General features: G+C 40.1%; 1 protein-coding gene across 8 annotated transcripts in view; it reads right to left on the bottom strand.

The window, feature by feature from the left end:
- thada (THADA armadillo repeat containing) overlaps window positions 1–26,044 on the bottom strand; it is a 154,641-nt gene that overhangs the window by 3,774 nt on the left and 124,823 nt on the right. For 3 of the 8 annotated variants that reach the window (XM_061790832.1, XM_061790834.1, XM_061790833.1), the window contains exons 33-36: window positions 23,540–23,664; window positions 20,255–20,327; window positions 16,668–16,818; window positions 16,417–16,539 (exon numbers count right to left, since the gene is read on the bottom strand). In XM_061790832.1, coding sequence (XP_061646816.1) covers window positions 16,417–16,539; window positions 16,668–16,818; window positions 20,255–20,327; window positions 23,540–23,664 — 472 coding nt within the window. Of the gene's footprint in view, window positions 1–8,038; window positions 8,134–8,304; window positions 8,411–16,416; window positions 16,540–16,667; window positions 16,819–20,254; window positions 20,328–23,539; window positions 23,665–26,044 lie in introns of all 8 variants that reach the window. The other 5 variants (XR_009790926.1, XR_009790928.1, XR_009790927.1 and 2 more) reach the window with 5 other exon arrangements.

The raw sequence follows: 26,044 nt of genomic DNA, 5'->3' as shown, positions 1-26,044 counted from the left end.
AAGACACCTGGGATGCTAATGAGGACACATTTTAGTTTAATATGACCCTAGGGTTAAATATACACAGATATACAGTGGGTAAGGAAAGTATTCAGACCCCTTAAATTTTTCACTTTTTTAGATTGCAGCCATTTTGGTAAAATATACCATATTAATATACACACAGCACTCCATATTGACAGAAAAAAACCCACAAATTGTTGAAATTTTTGCAGATTTATTAAAAAAGAAAAACTGAAATATCACACAGCCATAAGTATTAGGACCCTTTGCTCAGTATTTAGTAGAAGCACCCTTTTGAGCTAATACAGCCATGAGTCTTTTTGGGAATGATGCAACAAGTTTTTCACACCTGGATTTGGGGATGTCTGCCATTCCTCCTTGCAGATCCTCTCCAGTTCTGTCAGGTTGGATGGTGAACATTGGTGGGCAGCCATTTTCGGGTCTTTCGAGAAATGCTTAATTGGGTTTAAGTCAGGGCTCTGGCTGGGCCATTCAAGAACAGTCACCGAGTTGTTCTGAAGCCACTCCTTCGGTATTTTAGCTGTGCGCTTAGGGTCATTGTCTTGTTTGAAGGTGAACCTTCGGCCCAGTCTGAGGTTCTGTGCACTCTGGAGAAGGTTTTCGTCCAGGATATCCCTGTACTTGGCCACATTCATCTTTCCTTCGGTAGCAACAAGTCGTCCTGTCCCTGCAGCTGAAAAACACCCCCTCAGCAAGATGCTGCCACCACCATGCTTCACTGTTGGGACTGTATTGGACAGGTGATGAGCAGTGCCTGGTTTTCTCCACACATGCCACTTAGAATTAAGGCCAACAATTTCTATCTTGGTCTCATCAGACCAGAGAATCTTATTTCTCACCATCTTGGGGTCCTTAAGGTTTTTTTTATTTATTATATATATATTTTTTAAGCAAACTCCATGCAGGGTTTCATGTGTCTAGCACTGAGAAGAGGCTTCCGTCGAGCTACTCTGCCATAAAGCCCCGACTGGTGGAGGGCTGCAGTGATGGTTGACTTTCTAGAACTTTTGGCCATCTCCCGACTGCATCTCTGGAGCTCAGCCACAGCCTCTTTGGGTTCTTTTTATCTATTTGTAACCATGGCCAGATCTGTGCCTTGCCACAATTCTGTGTCTGAGCTCTTCAGGCAGTTCCTTTGACTTCATGATTCTCATTTGCTTTGACATGCACTGTGAGCTGTAACGTCTTATATAGACAAGGGTGTGGCTTTCCTAATCAAGTCCAATCAGTATAATCAAACACAGCTGGACTCCAAAGAAGGTGTAGGACCCTCTTAAGGATGATCAGTAGAAATGGACAGCACCCGAGTTAAATATATGAGTGTCACAGCAAAGGGTCTGAATACTTATGATTGTGTGATATTTCAGTTTTTCTTTTTCTTTTTTTTTTAAATAAAAAATTTCAACAATTCCATATTTTTCTGTCAATATGGGGCACTGTGTGTACATTAATGAGGCAATAAAAAAACAACATCAACGATACAATTGTTTATTGTGATAGATTCTGGGAAACTAAACTGTCCTAAAAATTGTTAGTGTTTTAGTTTTTATGCCAGGCCTAGGTGAGTGGCCTAGTCGATTTGATTTAAGAGTGGAAATAGCCATGGATAATAAGATCAAAACAACGATTGACAACTTACTGTTAAATTAAGGCCTGATTCGTCCGAAAGTCTTAACCAACGTTCTGACACGGCGCAATTTAAGCACCAACACTTTCTAGTAAATTACCCATCTTGTGGAATTGTGCGTCAAATAAAAAACTTTGTTGACCAGATTGTTAGCTAATCGTTTACTCGTCAATATTGCCTAAAAAGACAGGCAGCATTTTATTTTAAAGGGAACCTGTAAAACTGCGGTGTTGAATGCGATGGGGTCGAACATTTTGGTGCACCAAACCTTTATGCGGGTGCACCAGTTGCTTGGTCCACATTAAAGATGCCCATTGTCCCGTTTGAGTCATGCTGTGTGAATGCACATTATGTTGTTTTTTCCCACCTTGACCATCGTCCCTGCAGCTGACACCCAGATAACACCACGGACATTAAAAGGTTTGCAGAATCACAAGTCCAAACACTACTACCACTATGGGAACAAGAAGTGGGAGTGGGGGGCCTTGGAGGTTTACATCCGCCCATCAGCACACATACAGTATAACACGCACAGTAATGGGAACCCATATTGATTTTCCTCTTGAGAAAAGAGGCGTAAAATCAGAGTCTGAAGTCTGAGCAGAGGGAGAGACGCAGTCTGTGAATATTTCAGGCTGCTGATTGTACAGTATTAGAGGAGATTTAGCAGTTTAAGAGCTTCAGTAACAAATTCTTTTCTTTATCAAGAAGCCACCTCTTCTCAGGGACAGCCAAGCCTTGATGTAAAAGTCTACTTACCACCCCCACCTCCAAACAAAGGGTTAGAAGAGCTGCATGCATTTTTTTTCTACATCTTGTAACGTGATTTCCTTCCTTAAGCTTTTGGCGTTAAATACTTGTTTCTCAAGGAGATTGTCTTTCATGCTATGGCCAGCATGAGTGTTGGGTGACTGTATCGTGTGTGTGTGAGTTTATGTTGTGGGTTAGTTTGTATGGTGGCATGTGAGCTGCTTGTTGTGCAGTGTATATTTGTCTCCATTTGTGTGTTTGGATTTGACTGAGACTTGTCTGAATTATTGACATTCAATTACAATATAATGAGTAGTTTATTTGAGAGTTGAGCAGGACTGTAAGGGGAAAATGTAACCTTTTGCCGCATGTGGAAAGTATGAGAATAAAATAACAAAACAACGGTTTCCCCGTAAGGCTTGTCTTTGCCTTGTCGTTATGTAAATTGATTTTTTTGTTTGTTTGTTTTAGACCTGATCACATTTAAACCCAACTCCACGATCATGTCTAATCGTAAAATCCTGCTGTCACTGCATCATTAATCTGTACACCCTGATCCACAGCACATTGTTACCCATTAAGATGTATTCTCAGTAAATTGGTGACCTTTTATAGAGGGTTGTGATTGTTACAGTAAATGTGCACATGTAAATCTAAATATCTGGCAATATGACGACTTTTTGTAACATTCTTGTAACATAAGGACATTTCTTCATTTTTTTTCTTGTGTGTGACCCTAATCCTCCCTCATCTGATTGTATAGTATGAAGTACACATTAGTGAAAATATTCCGCATATTAAACTGTATCAAATGACACTGCAATTGTGTTGCTCATAGTGAGCAACAAGAGATTGCCCTGAGTTCTGGGTAGAGAAGAAAAAGAAGCATAGGGAGCGATAGATAGACTAAATCCAGCAAAGTGGCCTGGTGTCACTAAATGTCAGGTCGTTGGTGAGAGTCATTGTTGGTACGTTCACCAGCTCGATCCTGCCAGCAAGTTTTCCAGCTGTATGGGAATGTTGACTGGTCGGCAGAGACCGATGGTCAGAGAAATGGCCCTGGTTGGCTAGTTAACTACCATAAAGTTAATTGTACACAAATGTGTATGTGTACAAAAACACACAGGAGTCCTTCGTTTACAATGATCCCAACATATAAGGTTACAAATGACGCACAATGAGCCAGTTTGTGCAGCAGCCTAAGAATACTTTGTCAAACGGCACTTGTTCCGGCTTTACCATTGCGCCAATTTACAGTGAAGGCAGCGTGGAAGTAGCAACTGAGACTATACGGACATGTATAGTGTCTTTAATTGGTTTTGGAGCTCGGGATTGCTTTAACAACCTTAGAATGTGGTACTTCTAAAAATGCGACAAAACAACAAATCCAAGGATCAGTGTATGTAAACATACACTGACTTTTAAAGTGTGGTAGTGTGAGAGTGTGGGGTAAAGCAAAGCAATTTTGTTTATATAGGACGCCATACACAACGCAAGTCAATGTGCTTTACATGATTAAAAGCATTTCAAAAAACAAAGGAAAAAAACAGCTTGTAAACATTTAAGACAAAAATAAAAAAATAAACTACAAGTACAATTAAAACAGTGTACAGTGCAAGAAATATTTAAAATAGGAAATGCTCTAAAAGCATGACAAAAAAAAGAAGAGTTTTTAACCTGGACTTAAACACATTCACACTTGGGGCTGACATCACTTCTATTGGCAACTTATTCCATTTGTGTGCAGCATAATAGCTAAATGCTGCTTCACCATGTTAGCTTTGGACTCTGTACTCCACTATTTGACCTGAGTCTGACAATCTCAGTGCCTTACTGGGTTTATATTCCATTAGCATTTCTTTCATGTATTCAGGACCTAACCCATTTAGTGATTTATAGACCAGTAGCAGAACTTTAAAATCCATTCTGAAGCCGACTGGGAGCCAGTGTAAAGACTTTAGAATTGGACTAATCTGCTCTTACCTCTTTGTTCTGGTCAGAACCCGAGATGCAGCATTCTGAATGAGCTGCAGCTGTTTAATGCTCTTTTTGGGGAGTCCAATCAGAAGATCATTACAATAGTCAAGTCTACTTGAGATAAAGGAATGGATGAGCTTCTCCTGGTCTGCTTGGCACATGCAAGCCTTCACTCTGATATGTTCTTCAGATGGTCGAAGGCAGTTTTAGTAATTTACTTGATATGACTGTTGAAAGTCAGGTCGGAATCTATCAGTACAACCAGGTTTTGGACTTGGTCTTTGGTTTTTAAAGAAAGTGACTTCAGGTAGGTAGAGGGAAGCTCTAGTGGTACAATCACTGTATTAAACGTTCAAACCGAGCATAATGTTAAAGTTTTTTTTTTTTTTTTTACTCCAGTACAATAAATTTATTAAGTACAGTTCTGTTTGATTTTACTTTTAAGTCAATTTGCATTATTATAATCTTTTTAAACTGCTTGCTTTCAAACATTTAGGTACAATTTACATTTAATGTTTATGTGCAGTACATTTTAATTTAATTTAATTGCAGTTCTTTTCTCCTATATTTAAGCGTAATGTTATGTTCAAACTGCATAATGTTACCGTGGATTATAATAAAATGTCCCTTGTTTTTTTTTTTTTTTTTGATAAACAGACCTGCTACACTACTGTATTTTAATGTTGGCCATTATGGTGGTACTTTGAGAGTAACATTTTTTTTTAGGTGGTACTTGGTTAAAAAGGTTTGAGAACCACTGCTCAATAAGATTGGAAGCGACATGCCAGAGATATCACCAGTAAAACAAAGACAACATCAGCAAGCCAACCACAACAATGGTCTTCACACGAGAAATTTGTTCTACCTCACACATGTCACTTTGGAGCCGAGAGACCAGGAAGCTAAAGTGTGAGATACAGAGAGGTGTGAAACAAAAAAGCAGTCTTTACAGCTCTGATTTCCTTTGGTTGTTCATGGCGAAAGGTCAGTGGACCAAATGCAACAATCGACACCGACAGGAAACATTAGTCAGAGAGGAGTGAAAATCCCAATGACAATAAGGGTTCCAGGTTACGATGATGGTTTGAGCTTACTGCAGGAGATGCAAAAGTAACTTCCAAAAAGGTAAACAGAAGGAAACTCATGAGGGATCTCGAAGAAATTCAATGCTCTGCTAACTGTGCTTTTTTTTTTTTTTTTTTTAAAGGTTGCATTTACACACACCTATTAATTTATCTTCTCTTATCCAGGTTGTGTCACAGATACAACCATACTTCAAAGGTGGCTTTTTTTTTTTTTTTTTTTTTTTTTTTTTTTAGAAAAAAAATGGTTTGGAAGGGATATCATGCCAAGAAAGCCAGTGGATTTCATGTTTCTTTGACTAAGAAAAAAAATGGACATGATGCATTTATGCCTTTTTAAAGACATTGGCATTTTTTTATTTGCATGTTTTGAAAAAAAAAAATCAATGACAGTAAAATGTTATGGACGACCCATCGACCTTTTGGACACACCATTTTGGAGAACCTCAAACAAATGGCGTTAATGAATACTATCAACTTGTGGATAACAGAAAAGCTTTTCAGAGCTGCCAATTTATAGAAAGTTACTGTCAGAACAATTTCCACATTTTAAAAATTATGTCAAGAGCACTACTGCGGGACAGTTATTGCAGTATATTATTTAATAGGATAAAAATAATTATGCATACTGTTCAATTGCACAACAACAACCATTACTGTATAATTTTAATAATTAATAAATTGTAGATATCCACTCTGACTCGATGCCCCTCGCCTCACCCGAAACATGAGCAAAGTTCTGTCGGAGGTGGGAGTTGAAACTCCTTCTGACAGGGGAGTCCGCCAGTCGTTCCCAGCAGACCCTCATAACACGTTTGGGCCTGCCACGTCGGACCGGCATCTACCCCCACCATCCGAGCCAACTCACCACCAGGTGGTGATCAGTTGACAGCTCCGCCCCTCTCTTCACCCGAGTGTCCAAGACGTGGCCGCAAGTCCGATGACACGACCACAAAGTCCATCATCAAATTGCGACCTAGGGTGTCCTGGTGCCAAGTGCACGTGTGGACACCCTTATGCTTGAACATGGTGTTCGTTATGGACAATCCGTGATGAGCACACAAGTCCAATAACAAAACACCGCTCGGGTTCTGATCGGGGGGGGCGTTCCTCCCAATCACGCCCTTCCAGGTCTCACTATCATTGCCCACGTGAGCATTGAAGTCCCCCAGCAGAACGATGGGAGTCCCCAGCGGGAGCGCTCTCCAGCTCCCCCTCTCAAGGACTCCAAAAAGGGTGGGTACTCTGAACTGCTGTTTGGTGCATAGGCACAAACAACAGTCAGGACCCGTCCCCCCAGCCGAAGGCGGAGGGAGGCTACACTCTCGTCCACCGGGGTGAACCCCAACGTACAGGCGCCGAGCCGGGGAGCAATAAGTATACCCACACCTACTCTGCGCCTCTCGCCGTGGGCAACTCCAGAGTGGAAGAGAGTCAAACCCCTCTCGAGAAGACTGGTACCAGAAGCCCAAGATTTGCGTGGAGGCGAGTCCGACTATATCTAGTCGGAACTTCTCGACCTCACACACCAGCTCGGGCTCCTTCCCTGCCAGAGAGGTGACATTCCACGTCCCTAGAGCCAGCTTCTGTAGCCGGGGATCGGATCGCCAAGGTCCCCGCCTTCGGCCAAAAAAACATATTTTAATAATTATATTTAATTTTAAGCGCCACGCTGGCCGACTGGTTAGCACATCTGCCTCACAGTTCTGAGGACCGGGGTTCAAATCCCGGCCCCACCTGTGTGGAGTTTGCAAGTTCTACCTGTGCCTGCGTGGGTTTTCCTCGCACATCCCAAAAACATGCGTGGTAGGTTGATTGAAGACTCTGAATTGCCCTTAGGTGTGAATGTGTGCGCGAATGGTTGTTTGTTTATATGTGCCCTGCGATTGGCTGGCGACCAGTTTAGGGTGTACCCCGCCTCTCGCCGAAGATGGCTGGGATAGGCTCCAGCACACCCGCGACCCCCGTGAGGATAAAGCGGTACGGAAAATGGATGGATATTTAATTTTTATTTATTTCATGAAATTGCTCTTATATGTTTTATGTCTATTGAACATATAACAAAACATTCATCTCGGCTGCATTAGAAATAACAGACTGATACTCAACTCAAAAGACCTAAAACAATCTGAAAATTCTTCACAGTGCCTTCCCACAAGGGCTGACTCAGAAGTCATGAAGTCAAAAGAAAGAAAAGCATGGCGACTGCTTCACATCCCATCATTCTGAAATCTGTCCCTTCCTGCATGCCTGAATCTGGATCTTTGTGTGGAGTGGAGACGAAACTGAATTTTCCTTTGAGGACTACAATTAGCACAACGAATTAACGTAAAAACAAATACATCCGAACCAAAACAACAATCAGACTATAGAGCCATTGCTGTATTTCTGCTGCTCAAGTCAATGGCATAAGCCTCTTTTTCACGCTAATTGACATTTGTTCTGCCTTTTTCCTGGCTTGCTGTCCTGTGTGTATGGGACTGAGGTGGGAGATAGTGTTTAAGTCGACTCGCACATTTCCCATATTCATAGGTAGTTTTAGAGATATAAGCGAGACAGAATGACACCAAGCCATTACCACAGTGGAAAGGTTCAACACCCAAGACTCGCTATCTGAGATTCCGTCTTGGGCAAGTGCACACATTCCTGGCAATAAGCCTCTTTGGTGGATTTCTGAAAAGGGACAGGCGAAAAAAAAAACTGCTGTTATAAACTTATGCAACAATTTGCAAGGAATACAGTGAGAGAGTGGCTCTAGATAATATTTTTGTGACCAGTGGGGACACCTTATTACAGACAACAGATGTCACAATGAAAGTCTGTGTCAAGTGAACATGACAATACCTGTGAATATTTTCATTCATCCAGGTTGTTTCATTCTCCGGGCATTGAATCGATCACAACTGGAATGGTTGCTCCAGCTGGACGTTTCCCCTCTCATCTGACCAGGCTTCATCAGTTCATGCAACAAGGAGAACACTAGCTTCAATTTTTGGTGCGGAAACTCGACTATTTATGCTCCAAGTTGGATGCACGTCCCAAGCCACAAATGTTATTATTCTTTTGGAATGCAAAATGACAGTCGTTAAGATGCCTTGCAGGGAGGCCACTGTCCAGCATCAACATGAGTCTGAGGCACTTCTAAAGTGGCCATAGCAGTGGACTATCTGAAAGAAGGATTCCTTTTCAGGGTGTAGACCTAGCTATCTATCTAACTGCACGTTGTGCCTGTTAACCACTGATGCGCACGAAGGCACTCAAGTTCTTATACAGTGGGGGAGAGGGGACTCATGCCTGAGCCGAAGTGTGTCACTTGGCACAGTTATATCCATGCCCCAAAAAAAATCTTAAAAACCGAAATGGTGAAAAATAGTTTCATGCTATATCTCCACGTTTGAATAATAGTCTTTATACGTTTTCAGCAATTATTTTCAAACAATGTACAATGTAATCAAAACCAATCTCTGATATTACTTTATAGGCTCTTTAACATACAGTACATGCAGACGAAAAAGTATTGGTCGTTTTTTTTTCTTTTTTATAAGACCACAAGCAGTTATTGTGCATAGCATTTTAATAATAATTTTGTCAACTACTGCACTAAAATACTGTACTGTATTTTAAACTTGTTGATGCTGAGAGCTGTGGCATGCAAACATACAGACACAGATATTTTCACGTTATGCTTTGCATGAAATATAGCAACACTAAGTGTGACACTGAGAAAATGTTGAGTAAATGTTAAGAGTAGTGACTTGCCTTTGTGTACTTAATCATTTCTAGTAGATTTGCGCTGCTGGTGTAATAGTTGGGTGAGCATTCTCCTGAAATAGGACGGTCTGTTTAATGAGTGTCCTGCTTGAGAGGGCCCTTCACTAACATTCAGCTGCATCACCCGCTGTTAATGAATTAACTAAGAGAAAGGACATGTGAAAGTCATATGACACAAAGGCATTTGTGGCTTTACAGTAAGCAAAGTGGGTTATGCTGGATGAGCTGTCTGATAATTCACTGTGTCAGAATGGACAGGAAAATGTGTGTGTCAGCAGTTTGTCTTCAAAATATCGAGTCAGAGGTTCCCACAAAAATCAAATATTTCTGCACAATTACTTATAACTACTTAATTATTTTCTGCTTTTGCTGCCAAACCATCAGAACAATATCTCATTGCTGTTACTGTAAAAACACACACACACAAAATGGAAAAATAAAAAAGGGAAGTCGAGGGTCTAACCATGAACTCCATATTAACTTTGTCATTTTGTGTTTCCAATCACGTTTCAATTTCATGCCCTCTCATAAGCTAGTGCCCACTCCAAATCCCTTTGTGCTATATATACACACGAAGTGATCCTTTGTTCCCAACCTTACACCGTCATTGCTGGAGGTCCAGTGAGGGTGAGCAGAGTTTGATTTCAGACCCAATTAGTCTTGAGGTATTTGGGCAGTGGGGGTGCTGGTGTGGGAATATGTTAAATTGGAGATTAATAAGTCTTCAAGTCGTGGACAATAGCTCCTTTGTGTCTCAAAGCGCAGGGAAAGAGTTTCCTCAACAAATCTGATGTCTTAGACTCTCTTCCACACACAAACAAAAATACTTTACAATATAAAAAAAATAAAAAATACAAATACAATTTCTTCTGATAATCCTTAAAATGGATCTCTACCTTCATTGGAGTCCAGCTGTGTTTGATTATACTGATTGGACTTGATTAGGAAAGCCACACACCTGTCTATATAAGACCTTACAGCTCAAAGTGCATGTCAGAGCAAATGAGAATCATGAGATCAAAGGAATTTGCCTGAAGAGCTCAGAGACAGAATTTTGGCCAGGCAAAGATCTGGCCAAGGTTACAAAATGTTTTTTGCAATTGTTGGAGAAGAGCCTTGGTGAGAGCGGTAAAGAAGAACCCAGACATCACTGTGGCTGAGCTCCAGAGATGCAGTCGGGAGCTGGGAGAAAGTTCTAGAAAGTCAACCATCACTACAGCCCTCCAGCAGTCGGGGCTTTATGGCAGAGTGGCCTGACGGAAACATCTCCTCAGAGCAAGACATGAAAGCCCACATGGAGTTTGCTAAAAAACACCTGAAGGTCTTCAAGATGCTAAGAAATAAGATTATCTGGTCTGATGAGACCAAGATAGAACTTTTTGGCCTTCATTCTAAGTGGAATGTGTGGAGAAAACCAGGCACTGCTCATCACCTCTCCAATACAGTCCCAACAGTGAAGCATGGTGGTGGCAGCATCATGATGTGGGGGTGTTTTTCAGCTGCAGGGACAGGACGACTGGTTGCAATCAAAGGAGAGGAAAGATGAATGCGGCCAAGTACAGGGATATCCTGGACGAAAACCTTTTCCGGAGTGCTCAAGACCTCAGACTGGGGCAAAGGTTCACCTTCCAACAAGACAATAATCCTAAACACACAGCTAAAATAACGAAGGAGTGGCTTCAGAACAACTCCATTACTGTTTTTGAATGGCCCAGCCAGAGCCCTAACTTAAACCCAATTGAGCATCTCTGGAGAGACCTGAAAATGGCTCTCCACCAATGTTCACAGTCCAACCTGAAAGAAATCCAGGTGTGAAAAACTCATGGCTGTATTAGCTCAAAGTGGTGCTTCGACTAAATACTGAGCAAGGGGTCTGAATACTTATGGCTGTGTGATATTTCAGTTTTTTTTTTTTTATAAATCTGCAAAAAAAAAATAAAAAATTCCCTTTTTTCTGTCAATATGCGATGCTGTGTGTACATTAATGAGGGGGAAAAAATGAACTTAAATGATTTTAGAAAATGGCTGCAATATAACAAATAGTAAAAAAATTAAGGGGGTCTGAATACTTTCTGTACCCACTGTATGTCCTCGCAATCTGACAGATTTTTCATTGTATCAGATTTAGTGTGACAATGACTTCAACCACAGAGACCATGGAGCAGGAGGAGTTGATAAAAAAAAAGTGCCACGGCAGTGATTTGGACTTGGTTCGGATTTCAAAAAGTCAGATGTGTGTAGACCTTTTACATCCACTGTGGACTTTGTTTTTTAAAATAAGTCTTCCCACTCACTTGCACACATCTAATTTCAGAACATCAGACAAGTTTAGCCTTTAAAAGTGGAGAGACAATATATTGTTTCCAACTGAAGGTTTCTGTGGGTTTTCATTTTATAGACAGTGCAATGTGATTTGTTTTGGGTTTTTGGGTGCTTTCTCATTTACTCTAGGAATGTGACTTTCCTGGCCTGGTCACACATTCAATTAAGAAGACCACATTACAGTGTTACATTTCTTTTGTTTGTATCGCACATTTGGAATCTGATTCGAAATTTTCATGATCATATAAGAGTTTGGAGAAACTTAAGTCATCTTACCAAGAGTAAATGTAGAGCTAACACTAAATTGCAGAAACAGCAACTAAATATAGACGGCAAAGGGAGAATATCTCAGGCAAACTCTAATTATGTGCTTTGTGCTCTCGTCCTCTTTTTAAGAAACCATCTCTATCTTAGTCTAGTTTCTGAGGTTCTATCAGATTTTTAGCTGACTGGTAATCTGAATTTGTCTGGCCTTAAGTACTTACAAATGCAGAACATAAAAATTGCAAGTGAATAGTATTAGCAGCAATACTGTGTATTCCCCAAATCACATTTAGAAGCAAAAGGTTAAACTTGAGTAAATTAATTAAAAATCCTCTGGATGAACTATAGCATAAAAAACATGGCTACTGACTGTCCTTTACTCTTCTGTTAATGGAGTTATGGAGAGTTATTTTGTTATGGTGTTATGTTATGCAATACTATTGGTAGCAACCGAAACAATAAGCATGTCTCCTGGAGGAAAGCTGGGAAAATATAGGAGAGGCTGTGTTGTGAGGACATATAGCATAGTCAGTAGATTTAAATACACTAAAGAAAACCGAATTACTGCATTCAATGGATTGAAACTAGAACTTTAACACTTTAATTTAACCCTAGTGCCTGTTGCACTTTTTAAAACTTGGATAAATACACACCCAGACAATTTGATTGAAAACCAAATCGCTTTCGCATGTATGCAAGAATGCTTACATTTACTGATTACTGGAACTGCCTTTCTGTGCATACTCCCGTCTCTGTGGCTGACAGTAAAAGGAAGCCGGGTAGGGGAAGTGTTTGAACTGACAAGGAGATAAAGTCATGTCAGTTTAAAGAATTTTGGTATCAATATTTTAAAACATATGAATAGAAGGAAAAAAAAAGGGGCAGAATATCTTTGAATTGTTATAAACTGTGACATGACAAATCCCTGTAGCAAATTGTAAAACGGGTGTATTTTTACACCCAAACTGACAACACAAATAAAAAACTGGGTGAAAATAATACAATTATTGCAATTACAATTAAAAAGAAGGTGGTCAAAATGTGATCGTTTTGATTCTTACGATTACAATAGGACTGCTAGGAGCTGGTCCAGCTCTAATAACACCAATTAACAAACAATCATGAACATAATCAATGGATACAATTGAAATAATGGTCTATGCATTGCGGTTTGTTTTCAAATACTGTACTAAATCTGCATACCAGACAAGTATTGACTTTTGAGCAGCATACAATTATTTTAAGAGAACCTTCATAGTAAAATGGGCAACAGTGGAAAGAATAACCTATGTCAGTAACTTGATTAATTTGTGCACGTAAATATAGTCACAGCGACTGGTTCTGAGTGGTACTTCAGAATGGGCAGCTGGCAGGGCTCATTTTGTGGTTGTGTGTTCGTGTGTGTACTCATCTGGCAGAAAGAAAATCATGTAATCATCAGTACAACTCTTACAATGGGGTTGTCTTGTTTAGTATTTATGAGTCAAGTATTTACGGTAAGGAAGGCATTACAAAATTCTTCACTGAAAAACATTCGAAAAAACAAAAAAACTTTTCTGCATGTAGAGCAGATTGTAAATTGAATTTCGCATTGAGGGATTTGTATGATTAATTCAATTAAATACAAAAATAAAATAATGAACTTCTGTGTTCCAAATGGAAAGCATTAGCAGCATTAGTGCTCACAACACATGAACACAAATTACAATCCCCAACAATTTGAAAATGAAGCCTGATGATGTGCCTACTTATACAACATATTTGGATAGTGATCATTTTCTATTTTCTTGGCCTTAATATACCCCCAATATCGATTCTAACACAACACCATCATAATGCAACGTGGAAACATTCAGCTGGTTTCATAATAGAGTAACAATTCAAAATCTGTAATTAAATGATGATGATGATTAAATTAAAGAAAAGTAAATTATATTTGATGTATTATATCAATCATTAGGGATGTTCAATACCACTTTTTTTTCCAGACCGATACCAGTACAAGTATTCACACTTGAGTACTCACCGATACCGAGTACCGATCTCCCAGCTTTTTTGGAACGTGTTGCAGCTATAAAATTCTAAGTTAATGATTATTTGCTAAAAACAATAACGTGTATCAGTTTGAACATTAAATATATTGTCTTTGTAGTGTATTCAATTAAATATAGGTCGAACATGATTTGCAAATCATTGTATTCTGTTTTTATTTATGTTTAACACATTGTCCCAACTTCATTGGAATTGGGGTTGTTTAACAATGTACTCATGTTATTTATTGATCAATCCTCATCCACAAATCCATCAAAGTTCTTATCTTCTGTATCCGAAATGAACAGCTGGGCAATTTCTCCATCAAACACGCCAGGTTCCCTCTCGTCATTGTCGGAGTCAGTCTCGTTGCATGCAGCTCCTCAGAAATGATGCCGGCTTTTACGAAAGCTCGAACAACAGTGCGAGCAGACACGTTAGCCCAAGCATCCACAATCCATTCACAAATTCTGGCATAACTCGCCCGGCGCTGCCTCCTAGTCTTAGTAAAGCTGTGTTCGCCATCTGTCATCCATCGCTCCCACGGCGCTCACAACTTCACTTTGAACACCCTTTTTACACCGATGTCCAGCGGTTGGAGTTCCTTCGTCAACCCTCCCGGAATGATGGCAAGCTCCGAGTTATTGCACTCAGTCGAATGGTGACTGTAGAGATGCTTCTCTTCTTTGCTCATTAATCCATTGCTCGAGTTGGTCTTCCAACTCGGGCCACCTCGCCTTGTTTCCGCGGAAACGCAGCTTCGTCTTCTTGACTTGGCGAAGCTCATTTTCCTGCTTCCTCCACTTGCGAACCATGGATTCGTTGATGTTGAATTCTCTCGCGGCTGCTCGATTCCCATGTTCCTCCGCGTAACTAATAGATTGCAGTTTAAACTGTGCTTCGTAAGCGTGTCTCTTCGTAGGTGCCATTTTTTGGGGGTCCTTAGCTGAACCGATGCACATACCGGAACTATATACCTACGGGGGGTGTGTCTTTAGCGTCCTTTGTCACGTGCACCCTTCCCCCTTTACGACCGCATGCTGTCCTCAGCCGCGTCCGCCTTTCCTCTATATAAGCAGCGTGTCGGCAGGAAATGCTCCCAGTCAGTCAAGCGGAGCGCTCATTAAAGTCACACAACAACATTTACAGATTTTGGAACACGGTGCACACATAAGGCGCGCCACATTATAAGGCGCCCCGTCCATTTTGGAGAAAATTTAAGACTTTTAAGTGCGTCTTGGGTGAAAATACGGTAATCTATAATTTGACTGCTTTGTTTTAACCAGCTGTGCGCGCTTCTTTCCGTTGACGTGATCGAGAAAGCGCGTTATGCCTCCAGATCCATACTTCACATCCTGATGACACAAGATGCCTTCCAAGGTTCTTTAATCTTTCTATTTTCATGAAGGTATTCATTTCTAACTTTTAATTCCAGCCAGCGTCAGTCAGTTCCACGGATTATTGATCCCGTTGTCCTTATCAAGCTTCTTTACAATGCCAGTCTCGCCGTCCTCCCTCTTGTACCATATTTCCCTCCGTGACACTGACATACCGCAAACTTATTAACGTAAAAACTTGATAGCATACAATGAATTTAAATGTGTAGAAAGATCGCACTGATAAAATATAAATGGCGGAAGATTTGCACCTTGCCTATTGTAATAAGGTCTTCAATGCTGTAAATATGTCAGTTACGATTACAGATCGTTAATGTCAATGTTGACAGAGTACTACGTCAACACCCCCCCAGAATTTTTTTTGCAAATTTACACGATTTACATAAATGATTTATCTACGAGGAAAACTTTTTTTTCCTTTCAGTTCTGAAAGATAAGAGAGAATCAAAACAAAATAAAAATAAGAAAAACTGTGTTGCTCATTTGCATATATCACGTCACTTCCTGTCCAAGTAGCTAGGTAACGTACGTATCATCAGTGAGCTGACTGCTTTCAAACTGTACCTGTTGCAATGTGTGTGACTGTTTGCGCCCGCCATGGCAAACCAATTTTAGATTTAATGAGTATGTATAAGTGTGCGCCACCGTGGCATTAGTATTTTACATGGCTTCAATGTGTGTGTGTGGGCTTGTGTGCATTTTTTCAGCATTAAGTGTCCCCCAACGCCGACCAAATGCCCACAGATCGAAAACGCTCTGGCACTGACACTGAATATTGGTGGCTGGTATGGGCATCCTTCAAGTGTACCAGATACTTAGAAATAAGGCCCAATACTGATACCTGGTATCGGTACTCGCCCATCCCTATAAATCATGTAGACATGCAATCTGAGTTGGATTCCAACATTTACATTTGCTAAACCAGGAATTCATGGGAATTCTCAATGTGTGTTCAAAGAGAATTCAAGGGGCTTGGACCCAAAAAAAAAATTAAAAAAAAAAACAAAAAACAAATTCCAACAACAAACAAGAGAACTTTGAACACTATATTAACTTGATATAAAAGTTGTGTTTATGAATATAAATAAAAGTTTACCACAAGCTGTAACCAACCCCTTGCAAAGAAAATCATTAATTAAGTGCTTCTGTCATTTCAACACTGAGTGTGTACCTGCACTAATCTGATGACTTGGTGCATTACCAATAAAGTCACAGGCAGAACTGCGAACTTCCGGGTCTTCATCCTGTAACAGCATAAACAAACTCTTCCACAGAGACACTGTGCTGACCAGACCTGAAGGCAAACACACATACACGTGTACACAGGAACAAAACAGGAAGTTTTTTTTTTTATGTTTCACATCCCTTTCAGTATTCATTTCAAATGAATTTCCTAGAGCTAGTTTATGTTTGAGAACTCACCAAGCGGCAGCTCAGAGTTGGTCAGTAGTGTGCCTGTGGAGTTGACCAAAACCTTGGCAACCATCAGCTTTACTTCCACAGGCTGTTCCTCACTGCAGGATGAGCACACTAGTGCTCCCCACTGAGATAAGCAAGTCATTATACTTGCACCCTGCATGATAGGTTCAGCAGGAAATTAAAATGCATGTAAAATGTAGTGCACTCAATAGACTACAAACAGTTGAATTTTTTTTAGGATACCATTTCATTAAAGACAGAAAAGCCCACAATGGTCATTGAAATAATTTCAAACAATTAATAAAAAATAATGAAATTAACTCATCAAAATTGCTGTATTTTTGTGGTCCAACAGAATTATTAAAAAAAACAAATTAATGAAACCAAAAATGATGTTACCCTTGGCTTAATATGCTGCACAACCTCTGAAGCAATCACTGCAATCAAACAACTTCTGCAACGATCAATGAAAGTTCAAACCTGAGACAGATGGCTCAATATGCAAATGAGGAGTGGGCCAAAATACATGTTATTGTTGTGACCATTGTGGGTTTTTGTGTCTTTAACAGAAAGGTTTCCTTTATTTAGAATATATCGTCACACAGTAGGGAAAAAACAAATTAATAGAAAAGAACATACGCATCAATTCAAGATGTATATACAATAGATGTATATGTATATTCAGTAGTTGGATCGTGCATTTTTGTTGCAGCTTTTTTAAAATCTTTTGTCCTACATTTCTTGATTGAACAGGTCTGGCGGTAATCAGGCTTGGGTGTGATCAGTGAAAAGTTATTAGCCACAATTAATTCATGATTTAACAATGGGGGTAATTAAATTTTTTCCACAGAGGGCCAGGTAACTTTAAATAGTTATTGCTGAATTTAAACTATTCTGCAAGGAAGATTGGGCCAAAATATGACGTGAAAGAGTCATTGCCAGTTGTAGAAAATGTTTGATTTCAGTTGTTGCTGCTGAGGATGGCCCAACCAATTATTAGGTTGAGGGGGCCATTACTTTTTCACACAAGGCCAGGTAACTTTTAAAGTATTTTTTTTCCTTAATAAATGTAATCATTGAAAAACAGCATTTTAAGTTCACTTGGGTTATATTTGTTTGATATTTACATTTGTTTCATGAGGCTAAAAATAAAAGTGGAGGAAACTGCAAAAATATAAGAATTTGAGAAAGGGGCCGATAATTTTTCACGACACTGTATGTCCTCTAACCTCTGCGGTGTTAACAGTACTTTTTATCAATGTGTTGACACAGAGATTTACGGGTTTTCCCCCAAACCATTCAAATAATGTACATTATAAAGTATACATATTATTGTGTTTTACAACAATTAAGAACTATATTTATAATGTACCTGTGGATAAAAAAGTAAAGCTTATGGCCAAAATGTATGCGGGGAGTACTTAGTTACATACCTATCACCAGATGTTTAAATAAGCGAGCCTCTTTTAAAATACTGTATTAGTGCCACGTCCTGTTTTTGTAGCAACCTGCTTCTTCCTTAATATTAAATGTAATATGAATATACTGAATAAACACTGAAAATGGATGGTTGGATGGATAGCATCAAACGCACGTCCAGATATCCAATCGCTTCATGTGCAGGGGAGGGGAATCGTGAGGCTGTCATTTCACACTTGACAGCAGGACGTGGAGGACGTTTTCACCGGTCATCCTCCTCGAATTCCTCTTTTCCCATCTCGAGCATGCCTTTCACATCATGTCTTCGGACATCAACTGTATGTCACTGGCAACTGAGGTCCGTAGGGAGATAAGGAAGTCACGGCAGAGAGAAACTCCCCACTCCGCATTCCTTTACGTCATGACAGGTGGAAAGGCAGCAGCGTTACAACGCTCAGTTATAACCAAGTGGCTAAAACATCTTGTGAACTACATCGCTGGGTCACAAGCAAATTAACTTACGCACACGTTAAAAGAAATGAGGTAAGTATCAATAAAAAAACTGATAAGTGAGAGGAATGCTGGGTCACACACGTGACCGTCCACGCAGCTGTTGGGCAGCCAATAGTTCCTCGAAAAGAGCTAGGTGTCTCTCATTTGTGGCAATTATTATTATTGTTTATGTTAATAAAGTAATTATTGTACGATTATTTTATGCTACAAAAACAAAAAATATATTTAGTGAGCTTTTTACAACTGCATTCTGCCCATTGTCTTACGAAGCCACTCCTTCATTGCCCGGGCGGTGTGTTTGGGATCATTGTCATGCTGAAAGACCCAGCCACGTTTCATCTTCAATGCCCTTGCTGATGAAAGGAGGTTTTCATTCAAAATCTCATGATATATGGCCCCATTCATTCTTTCCTTTACATTGATCAGTCGTCCTGGTCCCTTTGCAGAAAAACAGCCCCCAAGCATGATGTTTCACCCCCATGCTTCACAGTAGGTATGGCGTTCTTTGGATGCAACTCAGCATTCTTTCTCCTCCAAACACGAGAAGTTGAGTTTTTACCAAAAAGTTCTATTTTGGTTTCATCTGACCATATGACATTCTCCCAATCCTCTTCTGGATCATCCAAATGCTCTCTAGCAAACTTCAGACGGGCCTGAACATGTACTGGCTTAAGCAGGGGGACACGTCTGGCACTGCAGGATTTGAGTCCCTGGCGGCGTAGTATGTTACTGAAGGTACCCTTTGTTACTTTGGTCCCAGCTCTCTGCAGGTCATTCACTCCGTCCCTTCATGTGGTTCTGGGATTTTTGCTCACCGTTCTTGTGGTCATTTTGACCCCACGGGGTGAGATCTTGCGTGGAGCCCCAGATCGAGGGAGATTATCAGTGGTCTTGTATGTCTTCCATTTTCTAATAATTGCTCCCACAGTTGATTTATTCACGCCAAGCTGCTTACCTATTGCGGATTCAGTCTTCCAAGCCTGGTGCAGGTCTACAATTTTTTTTCTGGTGTCCTTTGTCAGCTCTTTGGTCTTGGCCATAGTGGAGTTTGGAGTGTGACTGTTTGAGGTTGTGGACAGGTGTCTTTTATACTGATTAAAAGTTCAAACAGGTGCCATTAATACAGGTAACGAGTGGAGGACAGAGGAGCCTCTTAAAGAAGAAGTTACAGGTCTGTGAGAGTCAGAAATCTTGCTTGTTTGTAAGTGACCAAATGCTTATTTGCCTCCGTAATTTGCTGATACATTCTTTAATAATCAGACAATGTGATTTTCTGGATTTTATTCACTCATTTTGTCTCTCATAGGTGAGGTATACCTATGAAGACAATTACAGGCCTCTCTCATATTTTTAAGTGGGAGAACTTGCACAATTGGTGGCTGACGAAATACTTTTTTGCCCTACTATAATTAAAGTTTTATGGGACGAACTGACATAAAACAGCATTTTAAAAACTATACAATGGTGCTAAGCACACTGGAAAATCCTCTGATTGTAAATAGTTTTTAAAATGCCGTTTGTATGTCAGTTAGGCTCCTAATCCCTTAAATAGTTGAAATAATATAAATGTTAATAGACACAGGACATTTGTTCTATGTTTAACAACATATTCAATTATTAACCAATGCATTGATGCTTTTAGATCAGTATTTATTTACCTTCGAATCAGAGTTTGCAACCGGGACTACCAGTTGAGATAGCAGTGTCATGGCTGCACAATACAGCTCCACACTAAAACACACAAACATTTAAAAAAATCAGTTGACATCAACTTACATGAGCTTCAAAGTTTTGTCCTAGATTGTAGATAATAGTCTGCTGCTTTCAGTAACCCTTTCTTCAAGATTTTCATTTTAGTGGGAATTATTGAATCTTAAAGGTGGGTCATCCTCTTTTGTCAATGGATGTTAAGACGAGAGAGTGAATATTTCTTAGTACTTCACGTGAACCTATCATAATTCAACTTTCAAAATTATAATGTGATTTTATGTGTAAGCACCTCCAATGACATAAACAACAAGTATTGGGTTACTCTCCACCAAAAAAAAAAGCGTGCTGGTACTCACCAATACATTATGAAACACAAAAGCCAGACTCCCATTCAATCGCATGGAAGGTGAGGGCAAGCAGCAACCCAATCTCATCCTGACTTGCCTCTAATCATAACCTTGAGGCCACTAGAAGGGAAAGTGGATCCGGGGTTCTGAGATGGTGGCCAGAAACAGGCTTTATAGGTCTAATACTCTTTGTAACCTGATCTTTGCTCAAGCCTGTACTTTCTTGAAATAGTGAGAAAAGTGCAGCAGTGGCTTGTCAAGTAGGTGTGTGTCTGTCAATAGATGTCAAAGGGATTATAGTCTGCATATACACAAATACTGGAATATTCCATGACACACAAGCTTGTAAGAATAAGCTCTCTGACTCATGAACCTACTAAAACAAACTGCAACTGCCCTCAAACAGAATAGTTATGCACCAGTGGCCTTGAAGACATGTACAATACTATTATCTCTCCCAAAACTATATGTTTGCTAGTAGAACTTTAGATTACAAATACTCTACAGTTAAACACTCTAGAAAAGAGGTTGTAGGCTTCAGACGACACAGTTCAAGTGTGGCTAGTGAACCTCAGCGTACTTTCCCGTTGGACTATGGCTCTGGATGAAGGCCTGTCAGTAAACCTTCCACACCATTGTGAGGGATCTTTTATATGTTGAGGTGGGTATTAAAAAAAAAAAAAAAAAAAAAAAAAAAAAAAAAACAAGACAGTGAACTGAGAAGGGCAAAGTTGCATCTTCTCTGGTATCTCCTATCCATAACAGATCAACAGGAGTCTTGCAAAGACGAGGGGCTGTTTTGGCAGCATGTTTTTAGGTCAAAGAGGAAAAGAACCATTCGGACTGTTATGGACGCAAAGTTCAAAAGCCAGCATCTGTGATGATATGGGGCTGTGTTAGTGCCAATGGCATGGGTAACTTACACATCTGTGAAGGCACCATTAATACTGAAAGTACATACAGGTTCTGGAGAAACATATGCTGCCATCCAAGCAACGTCTTTTTCATGGACGCCCCTGCTTATTTCAGCAAGACAATGCCAAACCGCATTCTGCATGTGTTACAACAGTGTGGCTTCGTAGACTGGCCTGCCTGCAGTCCAGATCAGTCTCCCATTGAAAATGTGTGGCACATTATGAAGTGTAAAATATGACAACGGAGACCCTGGTCTGTTGAACAGCTGAAGCTGTACATCAAGCAAGAATGGGAAAGAATTCCACCTACAAAGCTTCAACAATTAGTGTCCTAAGTTCCCAAACATTTATTGAATGTTGTTAAAATAAAAGGTGATGTAACACAGTGGTAAACATGACCCTGTCCAAGCTTTTTTGGAACATGTTGCAACCATAAAACTCTGTTTATTTGCTAAAAACAACAAAGTTTATCAGTTTGAACATTAAATATCTTTGTAGTGTATTCAATTAAATATAGGTTGAACATGATTTGCAAATCATTGTATTCTGTTTTATTTATGTTTAACACAATGTCCCAACTTCATTGGAATTGGGGTTGTAGTTAACATTTGTTATATTGTTCATTTATGTAATTGAGGTTGTAGTTAACTGTTGAGGTCATTCAAACACCATTCTTAACTTCACTGCTAACCAAAGCAGCAGCACCAATGGACATATCTACTAGTTTCTCGGTTAAATTAAACAGAGTTGGCTTTTCAAACCATTTTTTTCATTCTTTTCATTTGGTCTTTACATTTCAACTTACTTTGACCTGAACTGTAATCTAGCGGTAACATTGTCTCATGTCATTCCATAAAATTAATTAGATTAACAATTCCATGTCCATTTACTGGCTATGAAAAAATACATGGTGGTTCAAACGCTGTAGGTACTAAAGTGTTGGAGTATAAACTGTAATGTACTTTACCCCTTATTAGCCACTCAACAAAGCTACTGACTTTATAATTTGCACTGTCATATCGACCTTATTCACTTATAGTTCTGTCTTTACATGTTTCTATATTTCTACCATAATCAAGCTAATTGACGAAACATATTCATTGTATAGCCTACAGTAAAGTTATATTTTGCAACATTTCCTTGGTTTTATAGTTATATATATATCTTTATACCTTTCGCTCTGCATTGGGATCAGATTAGGTTAACTTTTTTCTTGTATATAAGTGTAGAAATTAAAAAGCATCATCATTGAAACCAAAGGTATAGGCAGTATGGGCAATATTCTCCCATTTGCACGAGTCCTTTTTTTATGTGGCTGGGCTTGCCCACCTTTCACCTTGGCGCATGGAGTTTTACTGTGAATGACATTGAAATCCATGAGAAAAAAAAGCACATTTTAAATATAAAAATAACTTACGTGGCACGTGTTTTTTTATTCTGTCGGAAATAAATCCAATAAAAGCAATTTAATGAAAATACTGTACTTATGCCTGAATGCATGTTTTGAGGTCCATAAAAAATTTTTTTTATAGTTCAGCGGTGCCCACCCTATCATGCAGAAGAAGCCAATAAAAACAAATGATGATGATGATATGATTTTAATCCCGCTCCATGGTTGTAGGCGGAAAAAAAGTCATCTGAGGCACACATTGTTTGGCAAAAAGTCGATGGGCGATTCCCTGTCAAATCTGGTCATCAGATTGTGTCAAATAAGATTTGACAGGGAACGCCCACATTTTAGAGTTGCTCCATCCAAAGTGTATATCTGGCATGAATGTGCAAAAATGACAGACTTAAGTGGATGGGAGAATCTGCGCAGCCAAAAGAAAAAAACATGCAACTGCACGTCCTTCCCCTCTTATACACATGGGAGAATATAGCCCTATGTGAATAGGATGTGACTTGTCAGGAGCCAACTATTTTATGTTAAGTATGATTACTCTGGGATTTGTTCATGTGACCGTTTTCCGACCTGTGTGCAGTCCTCTGAGCCAGAGTAAGCAGGTGCAGCAGAAAATTGTCCTGAGACAAATGTTGCACACCATCCATCCAATGGAGCGCATCACCACAGCTCAAAACACTCAACACCTGGAGCACCTGAGAAGAAGGAAGGCGAAGGGGAGATGAGGGTGACATGAAAAGTAGAATATACTGATGTACTGTGTCTTTTTCATGAATGTTTCAAACACAGGCACTCAGTGGTATGGGTGAGTGAATTTTCCCTGGGATATCTATCAAAACAGGTTTGCTGTCTTCTCTCTCAGTAGCCGGGTTTACATGCAGACCTTTTTGTCATTGCGAATGAATTCATTCCGATTGAAGATCTCTGGTCAGCTCTTTACATGTGACGTGATCTAGTCCAATCGAGTGTATACATGTGCACTACATTTAATTGGAACAGCTGTGACGTGTACATTAACGTAAACGTGTCATTTTTCAAAATGGAGGTCAGTCATCTTTTTAACACAGTAGACGGAATTGTTTTCACATTTTTACTACAACAACAGCTTGACAAAAACAAATTACAGCTAGTTAAGATGCCATATTTATGTGCGTAAACGATTATGTCGCCACACATTTATGTCAAGACAGAGCATGCACAGACAGAGCACAGCCCGGCACCATTACGATTCACAGTTTACATAACGAAAATTTACTTCTGATCCGTTTGGCAATAGGAATATTCCACCCCTGTTAAACCAAATGAAATTCCATTCGGATTAGGCCTGTTTACTCAATTGATGTGTTTATATGGAGCATTTTCATTCAGCTTGGGTTTCTAACTTGATTCTAATTGGAATACAAGGCTGCATGTAAACCACCCTAGTGTGGCTTCCTCGTCGTTTTATTTTAACACCAGTTGAGCATCCCTTTTCACTCCCAAACAAGGAGCACACTTTCTTATCTACTCTCTAGCACATGCCCAGGAATATTCTACATTCCTTTATACCGCTGTAAAACATTAGCATCTGTCCAGTTCCATTTCTATTATATATATATATATATATATATATATATATATATATATATATATATATATTTCTTTCCACCAGTATTCTTGGTTCTCCGCCTTTCCACCCTCAACCACTGTCGCGTCACGTACTGTTTTGTTTCTCCAGAGGAGGAAAGACATTGTTTTCTACCACATGAGACCCCCATCACAAAACAAATCTTGCAGAGAACTTTTGTTGACATTTCTACAGCACAGTTCATTGATTATTTTCTCTTTGAGGCCCCTGTGTGTTATTTGGCCTTTAAAATAAATATTACTTTGTAGGATTTGTGTGGGTGGAGTGTGGGGTGAACGAAAGGCATGTAAGCATTTGTGTGTGAGCTTGAGTATGCCGTTGTATATTTGCAAATGCTTAAAAAAGAACAGTTACAAAAACAGTAGCAGGGCTACTCTTTGCAGCAATATTGTCTAATTGACTGTCAGAAAGAATTTCAACTCCCACCACCGGCAGAAGGAGCTGGGAGTCACATCCCGGAGGAGGCGGGGGCAATTAAGTCAGAGGGGGCTATGTTCCGTACCACGATTGGTGACGCAGCCAACTGTAGCTGTGGCTGTAAATTGGTTGGGTGCTTGTCATGGTGGTAATCCCTGAATCTGCTAGTGGACACCGGCAGGGAGGGATGCTGTCCAGCTGAAGAAAGAGTCCTATCGGGCTGTTTTGGCCTGTGGAACTCAGCTGATGGGTACCAGCAGGCCAATCAGAATATGATTTTGGAGGTTGCGAAAGCAAAAACTGAGGCGTGGTAGGCGTAATGGTAATGGTAATGCCATGGAAAAAAACTTCTGCACGGCCTCAGGGAAATATTGGTCCACCATCCGGTGTATATGTAAAGTGGGGATGGGGCACAGCCAAACTCGACTTAGGACGTCGTGGGTCGGTGGGGGGAATACTTGAAAGACATGCCACACACAAGTAGAAACTGGCTTGTTTGACACACTTCAGCAACATCACATGGACAATGCCTCAAAGTCTGAGACCATGGTCCTCGGTCAGAAGAGGGTGGAGTGCATGCTTTAGGAGGGGTACAAGTATCTTGGGGTGTTTGTTCATGAGTGAGGGAAGAATGGACCGAGAGATAAGCAGGCTGATTGGTGCGGCATCCGCAATGATACGAACTTGGCCTGTTGTCATGAAGAAAGAGCTGAGACGAAAGATTTCCCACCCTCACCTATGGTCACAAGCTTTTGGTCGTGACACAAAGACTAAGATCATGGATACAAGTAGGCAGAATTAGTTTTCGCTGCAGGATGTCTGGTCACTCCCTGAGAGAGAAGGTGAGAAGCTCGGTCATCCGGCAGAGGCTAAGAGTAGAGATGCCGCTCCTCCGCATTGATATGAGCCAGATGAGGTGGACCGGACATCTGGTTAGGACGCCTCCTTGGTGAGGTGTTCCATGCACTTCCCACTGGGAGGAGGCCCAGGGGAATACCCAGGACCGGTTCATGAATGTGACATGATGCAGC

The sequence above is a fragment of the Phyllopteryx taeniolatus genome, chromosome 11, assembly GCF_024500385.1.
Source record: "Phyllopteryx taeniolatus isolate TA_2022b chromosome 11, UOR_Ptae_1.2, whole genome shotgun sequence".
Classification (NCBI taxonomy): Eukaryota; Metazoa; Chordata; class Actinopteri; order Syngnathiformes; family Syngnathidae; genus Phyllopteryx; species Phyllopteryx taeniolatus.
This window is presented reverse-complemented; position numbering and strand designations above follow the sequence as displayed.